Below are 14,386 nucleotides of genomic sequence, written 5' to 3' on the forward strand. Positions count from 1 at the left end.
CTGAGCGTGGTGCTGACAACACCAAGCCAAGGGTTAGGATCCCCTTACCGGTCATCTTTTTTAAAAAAAAATAAAAAATAAAAAAAGAAAGAAAGAGAGATGGAAAAACAGAAGAAGACCAAGCCCCTCAGGAGCCCCTTCAGTGGCCTCTTTCAGTCAAAGACAGTGAGGGACTCTGTCGAGGGAAATGCACCAACCTGGCCTGAGTAAGGGCAGGAGCCGATGGAGGGACAGATGCCTGTTCCTAAACTCTGCAGTCTTTTTCTCTCCTCTCCCCTCTCTTCCTTCCTTGACGACAGTCTACTGACAGTTCTCCTTCATCTGGCTCGTGTGCAAAATAACTAACAACGTCTCTGAGTTACTCTTTCACAATAACCAACTTCCCGATTGAGCACACCACGGATTAGCTTTACCTGTTCTCAAACTCTCTATGAATTGGACCCCACAGCGTGTGCTCTTTTCTGTTTGGCTTCTTTAATTTGACATTACTTCTGTGAGATTCCTCCACGTGGTTGAGTGTATTTCAGTTTGTTCATGCGCACTGCTGTGTANTATGCATATATGAACCTAATCACGAGGAAACATCAGACAAACCCAAACTGAGGGGTATTCTGCAAAATAACTGGCCTGTGCTCTTCAAAAATGTCAGCATCATGGGCCAGCCCGTGGCTCACTCGACACGTGGTTGAGTGTATTTCAGTTTGTTCATGCGCACTGCTGTGTAGCATTCTGTTCCTTGGGTTGAGATCATCTGGCACTGGCAGGGGTTAGGAAGTTCACTTCTACTGCACCATCTTGTCCCGCCTCAGCCACCTCTCTGGTCTTTCTACCTCTACTCTCGCCAGTAGGGACCTTTCCAAAACTCAGATCTCATTCCCCTACTTAAAGTCCTTTCATTTTTGCATAGTCTTGAAATAACTCCTCGTAAATCACTTATTAATTACAAAAGGGAAAAACAGTAACCTTACAGTGGAGAAACCTGGCAGGCTCCACATCAAATAGTCAAAGTTAACAATCAGTAATAAGACAGCAACTTCATATGATGAACCAAACAGGACTCAACCTCAGTTCTGTGATGTTCCTGCAAAATATGCATATATGAACCTAATCACGAGGAAACATCAGACAAACCCAAACTGAGGGGTATTCTACAAAATAACTGGCCTGTGCTCTTCAAAAATGTCAGCATCATGGGCCAGCCCGTGGCTCACTCGGGAGAGTGCGGTGCTGATAACACCAAGGCCACGGGTTCGGATCCCATATAGGGATGGCCGGTTAGCTCACTGGCTGAGCGTGGTGCTGACAACACCAAGTCAAGGGTTGAGATCCCCTTACCGGTCATCTTTAAAAAAAAAAAAAAAAAAGTCAGCATTATGAAAGAAAAAGAAAGACTTGACAACACCAAGTCAAGGGTTGAGATCCCCTTACTGGTCATCTTTAAAAAAAAAAAAAAAATGTCAGCATTATGAAAGAAAAAGAAAGACTCAGGAACACTATACACAGAGACTAAAGAGACGTAACAGATAAATGCAACATGTAATTCTGGATTGGATCCTGGACCAGAAAAAAAAGGGACACAAATTATTGCCGCCAATGGATGAAACTTTAATATGGACTGTGGATTAGGTAACAACATGTACCAAGATCTAATTTCCTGATTTTTGTAACCTTACTACAGTTTTGTCAGAGCATAGCCTTATTCTGAAGAAACGCACATTCAAGTGTTTCGGGGTAAAAAGGCACAATGTCTCCAACTTACCCTCACATGATTTAGAAAAAATATACAGAAAGAATGAGTGTGTGTGTATCCTAACAATGCCATGGATGGGAACACTGAGGCTCAGGGACAGTCATATGCCCAAGGTCACACAAGAGGTAAGAGGGTAACTCCAGGTCTGTCTGAACCTAAAGTGCCAGTTGAAGCTTAGCCATGTGGGGTTCAAGTTCTCCCCAGACTGAGAAAAGGACTATCACTTTGGTGTACATAGGGTATTTGTGGTCAGGATCTGACCTCGAGTTTAACCTTGGGGAAAGAAAGACACCAAAGTCCAAAAATTAAGATGCTTTAGGCGGCCAGTTGGTTCAGTTGATTAGAACTCAGCGTTGTAACGCCAGGGTCAAGGGTTTGGATCCCCATACTGACCAGCCACCAAAAACAAAACAAAGCAAAACCCTAAGACGTTTGGATTGACGAAGAGCTATTAAAAACAAATAAACAAAAACAAAAACACCCAACACACAGATAACAATTAGTAAAGAAGGTGCCAAAATGTACCCAGGTGTTTATATTTCTTTAAACCTTGTTCTAGGATCTAGGACTGGAAATTTCCACGGGGATCACTTACTACAGCTTCTCTTTTCTTCCATCCCCCATTTTATTTTATTTTATTTTATTTTTTGTTTGCTTATTTTTTTGGTGGCTGTCCGGTGTAGGGATCCAGCCCCAGGATCTTGGCATTGTAACACTGCACTCTGACCAACTGAGCTAACCGACAAGCCCCTTTCCCCCATTTTATAGGTGAGGCACCTGGAACTCAGAAATGTTGGGGTTTACCAAAGATATACCCTAAAAGGCAGCCTTGGGAGCCCAATATCCTGACATCCCTCTCTACACAGTTTGTGTGCTAACACAGAAGGAAAGGAGAAACTGAGGGAAGAGAATACTGGGAAGAGTCTGGAGGCAGATCAGAAGGCACCGAGTGGAATTGGTTCTCACCTCATAGTGGGGGTGTTCCAGGGGCACAGCCTGAAACTGGGGAAGGCTTTTGCTGAACCAGGTGGTGACCGGGCGCTGCATGTTGATGGCGAATGGCTCAAAGCCTTCCTGGAGGCCGCAGATGGCAAAGAACCGGAGGGAGCTCACATCCTGGCCCAAGTTCAGGTGACCCACCTGGCCAGGTCCCAAGCTGCAGACGGGCAGGAAGCCTGGTGGGAGGGGTGGATGGACAAGGGTGAGGGTAGGCGGGCAGGGCAGGGGCAGCCTGGGGAGGAGGTACTGTGGAAGGGATGGGAGAGCCAGAGGGAGAGGGCAGTGTCGGGTTAGGTGAGATGAAAGAAAACCAAAAAGGGCATGTGAAGGGGTCTCGGCCCTCACCATCCCCAATCTCAATCTCCCGGAAGGCTGTTTCAGAGCCTGAGTCAGACATGAGGACCTCGCCATTGAGGGTGAAGATAATGGTGTTCTCTGTGAGGTCAATCATACAGCCAACGACATCGCCTGACTGCCAGGGGCGCCCGAATGGCTCACTGCCCAAGTGCCAGCGCTGGCCCTGTGAGGACGGCCAGAGAAGACAGTAGAGAGACAGGTTGAGAAATGGAGAGATATGGAAGCTGGGAGAGAGAGACATGTGAAGACACACATGCAAAGCATCAGGTTCGGGCATGTGGGACAGAAGAGGGGCCACACCACAGTATCCCCCATCTTTCCCCACATTTGCATCCATGATCCCTGGAGTTTTTCTCCCCATTAATCTCTGCGTCTCATCCCTTCTGCCTGGGTTCTCTGCTGTTCCCATGTCTGTGTTTATGCAGACCACCAGAGCAGAAGTGGGGGACTGGAAACGACAGCAAGCAGAGGGATGGAAAGGAAAAACGAGCCCATCAGTGTTGCCCATACAGACCCATTTATGCACATTATGGCTCCAGAATAGATGGGTGGATGATAAGATGGATGGATGAGAAGTTGGGTGTATGGCTGGATGGAAGAACGGGTGGGAAGTTGAGTCTACATGTGTTGATGCAGGGAAGGAAGAAAGTATACGTAGATGTATAGACAGACAAGTGGGTGGCTGGGTGGATGGATGGTTAGACGGATGGATGGATGGACGGATGATAGATGAGGGATGGATGGATGGATTGATGAGTGGTATGGTAGATGCACGGATGGATGGACAGAGGGAGGCACAGACAGGCAGGACTAGAGTGTATGGGCTGTGGGAGGGACCACAAGACCTGGAAAAGGGTAGCCCAGGGAGGTACCCACACGGTGCCCATTGAAGACATAGGCCAGCTCATCGGCTCCCAGCTCTATGTCAGGCCGCAGCTCGGGCCTCGCCCAGCCCACTCGCATCTCGCCCGTGGTGACTGCCTCAAACTCGAAGTACCAGCGGCCACTCTGCACTGCATAGGATTTCTCTGCCCGGAAGATGCGCACTCGGTCCCAACGAGACTGGCTCTCCACCTGACCTACAAATGAGGCCAGGCAGAGTCAGAGAGGCTGGGCAAGAAGTGGATCCCAAGACATCAAGAGGTTGGTGGAGAGACCAGAGAAGGTAAGGGTCTTGGGACAGGGGGAAGAGGGAAAATTTCTTGGTGTTAGAGGAGAATTGGGAACCTCAAACTAGTCAGAGAGAGGTAGGAAGGCTCTATTGAGAGAGACCCCCATCTCATTAGCAGTCAGAGCTCTCAGAGAACAGAGATACTGACAGAGACATAGAGGGAGAAAGTTGAGTCAGTGAACTGGTCAGGGTTATGGTCTGGGGTTAAGGGTCAAGATTAAGGTCAATGTTTACAATCAAAGGTTAAGTGTAGAATCAGGGGGTCAGAGTCAGGGGATTGGGAACCAGTGATAGGTTAGGGGTCATGTTAGGGGTTGGGGTTAAGGGTCCTCCTAGCCTTTGGGTGGGTGGCTCCATGTTATAGCTATCGTCCAGAGATCAGGGGTTAGGGGTCAAAGGTGGAGGTCAGGAATCAGATTCAGAGGTTGGGGTTAGCACTCATTGGGCTCTTGGTCTGGCGGCTCGGTGTTGTAGCCATAGCCCAGGAAAGGGTGAGTCAGGTCAAGGGCAGTGGTCAGAGCTGGGGTCAGGGTAGGGTCAGAGTTGAGAGGAGGTCAGCGCTCACTTGATATTATGGATGCAGCCCATTAAGGGGCTGAGTCAGGTCAGAGATCAGGGGTCAGGATGGGGGCCAGGGTAGGAGTCAGAGTCAGGGGCAGGGATCAGCACTTACTGGGCTCCTGGTCAGGCGGCTCAATGTTATAGCCGTAGCCCAGCAGGGTACGCACGGCCTGGCAGAGGCTGTCCCGGTTGCTGCGCTTGGTGGCCTCATCCAGTAGGCGGTAGGGCACGAGGCGAGGGTTTCGGCGTGCAGGGATGTCCTGCACAGCGCTGTAGCTCCAGCCTTGGGCCACACGGTCACGTGCCCACACATTGTGCCCATTCTCTGCCAGCCGGTCCACCAGCGTTGTCTGCGCAGGCGTCAGGCGCACGTGGCTCAGGTCCAGCGGGGCCGGCTTGTACCCGTTGCTCATCATATACCTGCGGTGCAGCAGGCGCGGTGGGACGAGGCCCTCACCTCCACTTCTGGGCCTGTGCCCTGGGATCCCTGACTTCTGCTCCTTGTCTCCAGGATCCCATGCTCCTTAGTCTTCAGCTTGGCAATTTCTGATATTTCTAATATCACAGTGCTATGACTCCCTAGAAAAAGCTTCGAGATCCCTGACCTCTGACTTCAGGATCCTGTGACCCTAGCAAGGCCTTTGACATCACTGACTTCTGGCCTCTGTGACCTTTTCTTTTTTTTCTTTTTTTAAAAGATGACCGGTAAGGGGATCTTAACCCTTGACTTGGTGTTGTCAGCACCACGCTCAGCCAGTGAGCGAACCGGCCATCCCTATATGGGATCCGAACCCGTGGCCTTGGTGTTGTCAGCACTGCACTCTCCTGAGTGAGCCACGGGCCGGCCCCTCTGTGACCTTTTCATTTTGATTTTGGGAGGCTTATCTTTGACCCTAGCACTCTCTGACCTCTCACCTCTACCTTTGAGGTTTCTTACTTCTGACCCTAGACCAAATCACTCCCAAACTCCTGGTTTTGGAGACCTCTGAACTCAGGACCCCTAATCTCTCACCTATAAGTTTAGGATTCCTTACTTACAACTGCAGCAACCTCTACGTTCTCACCTTTTACCCTCAACCCCTTGCTTCTAACATGGAAATGTCACCTCTGCTTTCTCATTTTCCCTGACTCCACGGCAGACCCTGACCCTGACCCTGGATCTCAGATTCACTCCCACTCTCTTTCTGGAACTTTTTACTCCTCAATGCTGGACACTCACCTCTGACTCCAGAGCCTTGACCCTACAACCTTCACCCTGACTCGTCGCCCCTTTGTCTCTTCCCTCAGCCTCCCCAGCAGACCCCTCAACCGTACCAGACCCCGCCTTCCCCAGGCAGAACCGGGATGCCCACACTCACGTCTTGGGGAGTTTCGTCTTCTTCAGGTTGTCCTCCGCCTTCTCGTCTGCCATGCCCACATGGCAGCCCAGCGCCAGCAGAGTCCTGGAGGATGGACGGGGCAGCAGGGGCCAGGGTTATGCCCCACAGAGCTCTCCTGGCCCCTCCTCCCCTCAGCCTCTGTCATCTCGGTCTCTGGGGCTCGGCTCTCTACATCTCCTGCTCTGGCTGTCTAGGTGGCTCTGTCCCCTCCCTTGCAGTCTTGGTCTCTGGCTCCTGTCCTTTGCAGTTTCTGCCTCTGTTTCTCCATGTTCATGTTTTCCTGTGTGCTGCTTTCTCTGTTACGTTCTGCGTCTCCCTTTCCATGCCTGCCTTTCTCTTGTTGAAGGTCCCTCTCTTTCCACCTGTCAGTCTGTCTCACAGTCCCTGCCCCCCATTCTTCTGTCTGTCAGTCCCTGTCTCACTCCCTCTGTCTCTCCTTGCCCTCCTCCCCACCTGCCGTCGGCCCCAGCCCCTGCTGCCCTGGATCCCCCTCACTTGAGCGTCTCCCCCGACATCTGCAGGTTGTAATTCCTCTCGGGCTCTGGCAGGCTGTGGAAGTCCACAAGACACGGGTGCAGCCTCTTGTTGTCATCCCGAACCTGGAGAAAACCCGGGATCAACTCCTCCTCGGGTTCCCCTTCACTCGCCCCAGAACTCCCCGACCGTGACCCCTGACCTTCAACACTTAGTTCCGTGGATCCCCCTCACTTGAGCGTCTCCCCCGACATCTGCAGGTTGTAATTCCTCTCGGGCTCTGGCAGGCTGTGGAAGTCCACAAGACACGGGTGCAGCCTCTTGTTGTCATCCCGAACCTGGAGAAAACCCGGGATCAACTCCTCCTCGGGTTCCCCTTCACTCGCCCCAGAACTCCCCGACCGTGACCCCTGACCTTCAACACTTAGTTCCGCCACCTGCGGTCCAAGGCCCCCCTGGTGCCCTGAAGTCCTCCCGCAACACGGCCCCTCCCGCCCGTGAGCTGCCCGCGCTCCTGCCGCAGCACGCGCAGCCTGCCTCCCGCACACCGCGGGCAGCCTCACCGGGCCGTAGGTCCAGCCCTGCTCGATGCGGGTCAGCGCCCACAGTTCGTGGATGTTCTCCGCCAGCTTCTCCCTAATGCGCTCCAGGTGGGGGGGCAGGACAATCTGGGAGCAGAGGGACATTCTTGAGGTCTCTGGGACCCTCCACCCACCTCCACCTTGACCCTTCTTCCCAAGAACATGCATGAGCCTGGACAGGTTCCCCCAGAGCCCACTTTCCTGATATTCCACAGCCCTGTTCCCCATCCCTTGCCTTGACTCTGGGATTGACGCCCAGGTGAGTAAGGACTTAGCATCATTAGAATTAAGGAATTATCTGGAATAAGTCTGTCTATCCCTGTGGACTGGGAGCTCCGTGAGGGCAGGGCCTGGGGCTGCCTCTGTCTCCCCCAAGTACTCCCATCCCTGTGCAGCCCAGAGCCAGACCCAGACGCAAAGGAGATACTCAGGAAATGTTTGGCGAATGAATGGATGTCTCTTTCCTTCTCTGTTTGATGAGAATCGTAATAATACTTAACTCACAAGGACTCAGTATGTAAACTACTGGATGGTATACAGTTTATAAAAATGCCTGGTACACAGAAAGTGCCCAGTAAATACTGGTGGTGTTGGTGTTCTGCAGGCGAGAGATAATAATGGTTTGGACCAGGGTGGGCCATGAGGAGAGGAGGGGTGGGAGGGATGTCCAGAGGGCCGAGTGGGGCTGGCGGGCTGAGGGGCTGGGTGAGGGAGGCATCCAGGAGGCGGCCCAGGGCTCTGGCCCGGCGGCAGGGGACGGGGCGATGACATCACTGCTGCTGCTAATACCAGTCACTGCACTGAGTGCGTACTGTGTACTCAGGACTGCGCTGAGCACTTTGCATACATTGACTATCTAATCTTCACAGTAATGCTAGGGGACAGGTCCTGTTACTGTCCCCTTCTCCTCACCGATGAGGAGACCTAGGTAATGGAGGTGAAGTCAGGGGCCCAGGGTTGCATGGCTGAAAATCAAACCCTCGTTCTCAGGCTCTAAAACACAACACATATTCCCCCCACAGGGACACGCTTGGAGGGAGAGTGGGGAGCGCAGAGTACAGAGAGGCCTGGTATAGAGGAGGTGCCCAACAACTTGTAGTGGGTAAGAGCACAGGCTTCAGGACCGTACACCGCGGTTCCCATCAGCTGCGTGACTTGCACAGGTGGCTAACTTCTCTGGGCCTCACTTTCCTCAACTGTAAATCAGAAGCCATAACAGGCCTTTCTTTATGGGGCCATAGTGTGGACTCCCTGAAACTGGAATTCTGCCTTGAGAGAATCCTTTGCCTTCTCCGTGCCTCAGTTTCTCCATCTGTTAAACATAAGGTTTCCCCCCTTCCTGCTCTCCTCCCCCCACCTCTCTGACTCCCAAAAGAGCCTGCCTCACCAAAAATCCTTGCAGGGCAGGCAGTACCTGGACGGTGTCCACAGGATAGGGCACAAAGTCGGTGTGTGAGAGGCAACGACTGGGGCCCACCAGGTGGGGTCCCCGGGGCCCCTCCCGTCGATACTCCTTGATGGGCTCAAGATGGAGTCGCTCTCGAGGGAGCACAGCCTCATGGCATGGAGCATAGCCAGGTGGGGGGAGGAACTTGAATTCACCATGGCGGCCACCAAGGAGGAACCGCACCCTGGGAGAGGAGAATGGGGATCATTGGTGGTAGTGAGACTGGGGCTACAGGGGAGAGTCGGTGGTCAGTGGGAGACAAAGGAGCAGTCCTGGGATCTGTGGAAGGTTCACAGTGTCACGGAGGTCATTTGGGAGTCAGAAAGGAAAGCCTAGGGTCAAAAGAATACATAAGGGAATGTCATTGGAGACTCAAAAAGGACAGTATGGGGTCATGGGGGAGTTAAAAGTGGGAGGGTCTGCAGTTATTACAGAAGAGTTCAGATTATTGCGAGGTCCTTTGGAGGAGACCCCAGGTCAACAGCATTTGGGGATATTGGAAGTTTTGGGGAGACCAAGGAGAAAGTCATTTAGAAGTCACTGAGAGTTTGTTGTAATTATGAGATAACCACAATTGTCACTGAATGAACATTCAGTGAGCTTGGGGTCATTGGGAAAGGACTGGGTCATTAAGACGTCTTTGAAATGACTGGGATCTGGTGGGTTAGCGCTGTTGGTTACAGTGTGGTCCTGATAACACCAAGGTCCAGGGTTCAAGCCCTGTCCCAGCCAGCCACCAAAATCTTTTTTAAAAGAAAGCAATGACTAGGGTTATGGAAGAGGGGTGTTACTGGGCAAGTCCAGTCCTATTGAAAGGTCACTGGGAGATGCTGGCATTATTGGGAGGTTATTAGAAGATTATGGAGTCATTGGGAGAGTCTGAGGTCATTGGAAGGTCACCAGAAATGTCTTGGGTCGTTGAAAAATCACTAGGACAGTCTGGGGTCATTACAAGGTCATAGGAAGGGCATGGAGTTGGGGAGAATCTGAGGTCATTGGGAGAGTCTGGGATCATGCAGAGGTCACTGGGACCTTCACGTGGGGTTTCTGGCCACCAGTCAATCCTGTGGGTAGGCTGCTGTGTCCTGGCCTCACAGGAAAACATGGAGTGATTGTGGAAGCTGTCTTGGGTCAGTTCCAGGTCTGAGGGCTGACCACAGGGCAGGGGCAGTCCTCACTTGACACCAGCTGAGAAGCTCACGACAGGGAAGAAGAGCCCATCAAGGTTGAAGGCTTCAAAGACGCCCTGCACAGGACAGCCGTTGATGCGGAAGGAGATGGATGGCACACTGAGATCCAGGCAGCAGCTGACCACATCCTCAGGGGCCAGAAGGTGCTGCCCTGGGGAAGTCACCGGACGTGCTACGTGTCCTGCACCGGGGTCACCAGGGAGGAGTCAGAGGTCAGAGATCCCATGGAACCAATGATATCAAGTCACAAGGGATAGATATTGGAGGATCCTGTGGGGACTGGATTCTGGAAACTAAGGGCAAGTGCTCCCATGGATGGTTCTTTAGCTCTGAAATTAGGGGCAGAGGTCAGGTTTCCCCTGAGGTTAGGATCCTGAGAGCTGTGGGGTCAGAGATTAAAATCCTCCTAGAGTTAAGATTATGGAACCTTCAGAAGTCAAAGATCAGAGGTCATAATAATCTGGGCAGTCTAACGGGATCTCTAGGGTCAGAGGTCATACCTCCTCTGGGGTTAGAGCTCTGGAGATTATGAGGAAGCAGATCAGGACCAGGATTCTGGAAGCTCTAGGTTTAGGGTCTCAGAAAATGAGGAATAAGGGGTCAAAAGTTGGTCTCTTCTGGGAGTCAGGATCCCAAGAACCCCAAGGTGTGTGGTCAGAGTCTTGGAAACTCTGGGGTCAATGGTCAGGGGTGAGGGTCCCCTGGAAAGGTCCAGGTACCTGTCCAGAGATGCAGCCCATCAAATCCGTAGGAATAGAGGTCATCGCCGACCCCGTTGCCGCCCCAGCCCTCGCCGCCCCCAGGGTAGGGGCTGTAGCCCTCAGTGAGGGCCCAGCCCACCCGCAGGTGGGTGGCCTGTGCTGTCAGAAATGGAGCCACCTCGTCCACCATCACCTCAAAGTACCATTTGCTGTACTGGGTGGTGCCCTCTGCTCGGCCCACAAAGATGTTGGGGCGGATGCTGTGGGAGAGACAGGACAGGAGAGGAGGATGAAGGAGATGGAGAGGAGAGCCAGGATGGGGAGGGGGATGCGGAGAAGGAGAGACAGAGAGACATCAGAGGACAGAGAAGAGAAAGATGGGAGAGAGACAGAGACAGAAACAGGCAAAGACAAAAAGAGAAAACACAGAAGGAAAGACAGGAGTGGGAGACAGGCAGACAGGACAGGAGAGGAGGATGAAGGAGATGGAGAGGAGAGCCAGGATGGGGAGGGGGATGTGGAGAAGGAGAGACAGAGAGACATCAGAGGACAGAGAAGAGAAAGATGGGAGAGAGACAGAGACAGAAACAGTCAAAGACAAAAAGAGAAAACACAGAAGGAAAGACAGGAGTGGGAGACAGAGGCAGAAATGGAGCCAGGAAGAGAGAACAAGAGGAGTGGGACCGAGGGTGAGCTGGTGCAAGAGTGGACATCTGTGAGGACCGAGTGTCCATTCTGGGAGGGAGATGGTGGGAGGGACATCCAATTGGGTGTGGAGTCTCTGGATCAGGGAGAGGGCTGAGAGGTTCTGAGTTCTGGGGGGTCAGGTTTAGGAGCCAGACCTGGTGACATAGTTGATGAGGTTTGTCTGCAGCAGGAGCTCACGGCCAGGGAGCAAGTTCTCAGTAATGAGATCTTGGTTGGAGCGCACGGCCACGCCATTGCATACACACAGGGAACACAGCACATCCAGAACCTGGAGGTCAAGGTCAGAGGTCAAGGGGTGTGAGGGCACCAGGGCAGGGGTCTATGGAACAACCAGGATAGGAAGCCAGAAGGAAAGGATAGTGCATCAGGACAGGATATGGACATTTTAGGTGAGAGGAGGTGGTGAATGTGGGAGGTCAGGGGTGTCAGGGGTCAAAGAAGAAGGTCCGTGGAGAGGCTTGGGAGTCACGTGGGTCGGGTTAAGACATCAGCAACGTGAGAAAGGAGAGATTGGAGTGGTGAGGTAAGAGGTCAGAGTGCAGAGTGAAAGGGTCAGTGACAAACAGGAATCGAGATGAAATTTCAGGTCAGCAGGGGTTAAAGACTTGTGTCTTCAGAGGCTGGGTGGATAATGTAAATGTGTGAAGTGGTGAGGACTGCAGGACCTGTAGCAAACCGCAGAGTGTATATGCAACCCACCTAAAAGCTGTTAAATTTGAGAATTTTAAGAACATTTCAGAGGGCTGGCCAGGTAGCCCAGTTGGTTAGAGCACAGTGTTATAACACCAAGGTCAGAGATCTAACAAAACGCACATGTAGCCCACAATCAATTTAGGAGCCAAGAGTCTGAGACCCTCGTGTTGAGACGGAAGCATGTGGGAATGAAGTTCAGGTAAGAGATGAGATGGAGGAGGGAAGAGAGGGGAGTGAGAGGAGTGAGTGAGTAGAGCTCCAGAGCCGTGGGGAGAGGTCAGGGTTCAGAGTTCTGGGGACGAGAGGTCAGGAGTGAGGGGCCGACCTTGTGGTTCCTCCCGTGCTTGTCTAGGAGGGAGATGATGGACTTGATGTGGTTCTCCTGAATGATGTTCAGGACCTCTGGACTCTCAATCAGGACACAGTACAGCACCTCCAGGATGCCTGCCCAGGGGCCAGAGTGAGAGGCAAGGTGGCCGTGGCCCTCCCCTCCCCCAAGCCTCTGTTCCAGTCCCCCTGGGTTGTCCTACCAGACGAGGCCTCCAGCCGATCCAGCTTGCTGACCAGCCAATCCAAGTTCGTGGAGAAGAGGGCACAGTTGGTACGATTGCCACGAATCAAAGAGGCTGAGGATGGCAGAGGGGTCAGACCCAGTGGAACTGGAGATCTGGGGTGCTCTTGGGGAAATCAGAACTGGGATCCCTTACCCAAGAGTTCATAGAGCAGATTCACAATCTCTTTCCAGGACTCAGCTGCCTCCTCCCCTGCAAATTCAGCAAAGTGGGCAGCGGTGGTGTAGACATTTAGGCGGTCAATGCAATTCAGGACCAGGGAGAGCATCCCCTGAGGTGGGGAAAAGAAAGGGGATCATGACAGGAGTCCCAGGCCCTCCCTTCCTTGTCTTTCTTGGATTTCCTAATTCATAGTCCTTCAACAACTAGTGACAGTTCCCAGATCTAAACCAGCCCCTTTAGCTCCATGTTCTCATTCAATTCCATTACCCTCCTCTCCTCCTTAGCTCCCCAAATTTGTTCTTATCATCTCTGCCTCTATCCCCAACATAATATATCCCATTAACATCAGGAGTGAATTTGTGCTTCCCCTTCCCACATTTTTCTCTCTGTCCCACTCATTTCCAAGCACCCCACTTCTGGTCCCAACACTACTATTCCGCTGTATGCATATGCCATGTTAATGGATCATTCTAGTGTTGGTGGACATGTGGGCTGTTTCCAGTTACAAATATTACAAATCGTGCTACTGTGACAATTGTTGTATCTATATTATCCTGGGGCCCATGGTACTAGTAGGAGAGGTAGTGCCTCATGGTAGAGAGCATGACCAGGTTGGAGTCACACAGATTGGCTCTGTCACTAACTAGCTGTGATTTTAGAAGACCTAACCCTCCCGTAGTTTTCAAAGCCACAGTCGTCACCATGGCCTGACCCTTGTCATTCTCCTCCACTCTTGCCTTAGCCACCCTGCTCCAGTCACCTCCTCACTGTTTCTGGAACATGTGAAGCACACTCCCTCCCACCTCATGACCTTTGCACTTGCTCTCCCCTCTGCCAGTTGCTCCTCCCGCAGGTACACACATGGCTCCCTCTCTTCCTTCCGGTCACCTGCCCTGACCACTCTATTTTAAGCTGCAAAACTCCAGTACGCCTTATCCCTTCTCTACTTCATTCTTCTCCTCAGCACTTATCACCATCTATGCCACATAATTTACTTATTTATCTTATTGATCATCTGTCTCCGCCTTCCATGTCAACTCCGTAAGGACAGAGATTTTTGTCTGTTTTGTTCGCAGCTGGTATATTTATCAAGTAGATGACTGTTATTTAATCTCTTCGAGTTTCAGTGACCCCAATCTTGTATATGGGAATTACAATCCCCCATGGGGTTATTGGGAGGATGTAATGAATATAGAGCCCTCAGCACATAGTACGGGCTAATTCGAGGTAATAATAACTCCTACATAGCATGTACTATGTGCTAAGCGCTTTGCTTACACTAATTCCGTTCCATACTACTATTATTTCTGGGTCTGCCTCCCCCCATCACACCGGGAGCCCCTGGAGAGGGGCCAGACTGGGTGCTTTTGAATGAACATGCTCCTGCACCACCCAGTGAAGGCATCGGACCCCCTGACCTTTGTCCAGGCCCCTCCTCCGACCTTCTTGGCCCCTCCCCCCCGACCCTGTGGTGAGCGGAGCCCCCACATTCCTCCCTTCGTGCTCTCATAACACAGACACCCAGCCCCTGACCCCAGCTGAGGACCCTCCCTGCACTCCACTCCCTGATGCCCAAAGACCCACCTCGGGTCCTGCACCTGCCACGCCCCACTCTGGTTCTGTCCTCCCACCCCGCAGCCC

The 14,386-nt window shown here is 52.2% G+C and overlaps 1 protein-coding gene across 1 annotated transcript in view; it reads right to left on the reverse strand.

Annotated features, from left to right (window-relative positions):
- The window catches only part of RYR1 (ryanodine receptor 1 (skeletal)), a 123,255-nt gene that overhangs the window by 92,502 nt on the left and 16,367 nt on the right, over positions 1-14,386 (reverse strand). The window contains exons 14-27 of the mRNA XM_008573955.1: positions 12,719-12,854; positions 12,542-12,637; positions 12,337-12,455; positions 11,453-11,586; positions 10,629-10,870; positions 9,898-10,090; positions 8,687-8,903; positions 7,255-7,359; positions 6,926-7,029; positions 6,197-6,280; positions 4,951-5,258; positions 3,983-4,185; positions 3,095-3,269; positions 2,717-2,925 (exon numbers count right to left, since the gene is read on the reverse strand). Of these exons, the coding sequence (XP_008572177.1) occupies positions 2,717-2,925; positions 3,095-3,269; positions 3,983-4,185; positions 4,951-5,258; positions 6,197-6,280; positions 6,926-7,029; positions 7,255-7,359; positions 8,687-8,903; positions 9,898-10,090; positions 10,629-10,870; positions 11,453-11,586; positions 12,337-12,455; positions 12,542-12,637; positions 12,719-12,854 (2,325 nt within the window). The remainder of the gene's footprint in view (positions 1-2,716; positions 2,926-3,094; positions 3,270-3,982; positions 4,186-4,950; positions 5,259-6,196; positions 6,281-6,925; positions 7,030-7,254; positions 7,360-8,686; positions 8,904-9,897; positions 10,091-10,628; positions 10,871-11,452; positions 11,587-12,336; positions 12,456-12,541; positions 12,638-12,718; positions 12,855-14,386) is intronic.

Source organism: Galeopterus variegatus, unplaced genomic scaffold (genome assembly GCF_000696425.1).
Source record: "Galeopterus variegatus unplaced genomic scaffold, G_variegatus-3.0.2 Scaffold973, whole genome shotgun sequence".
NCBI classification, from domain to species: Eukaryota; Metazoa; Chordata; class Mammalia; order Dermoptera; family Cynocephalidae; genus Galeopterus; species Galeopterus variegatus.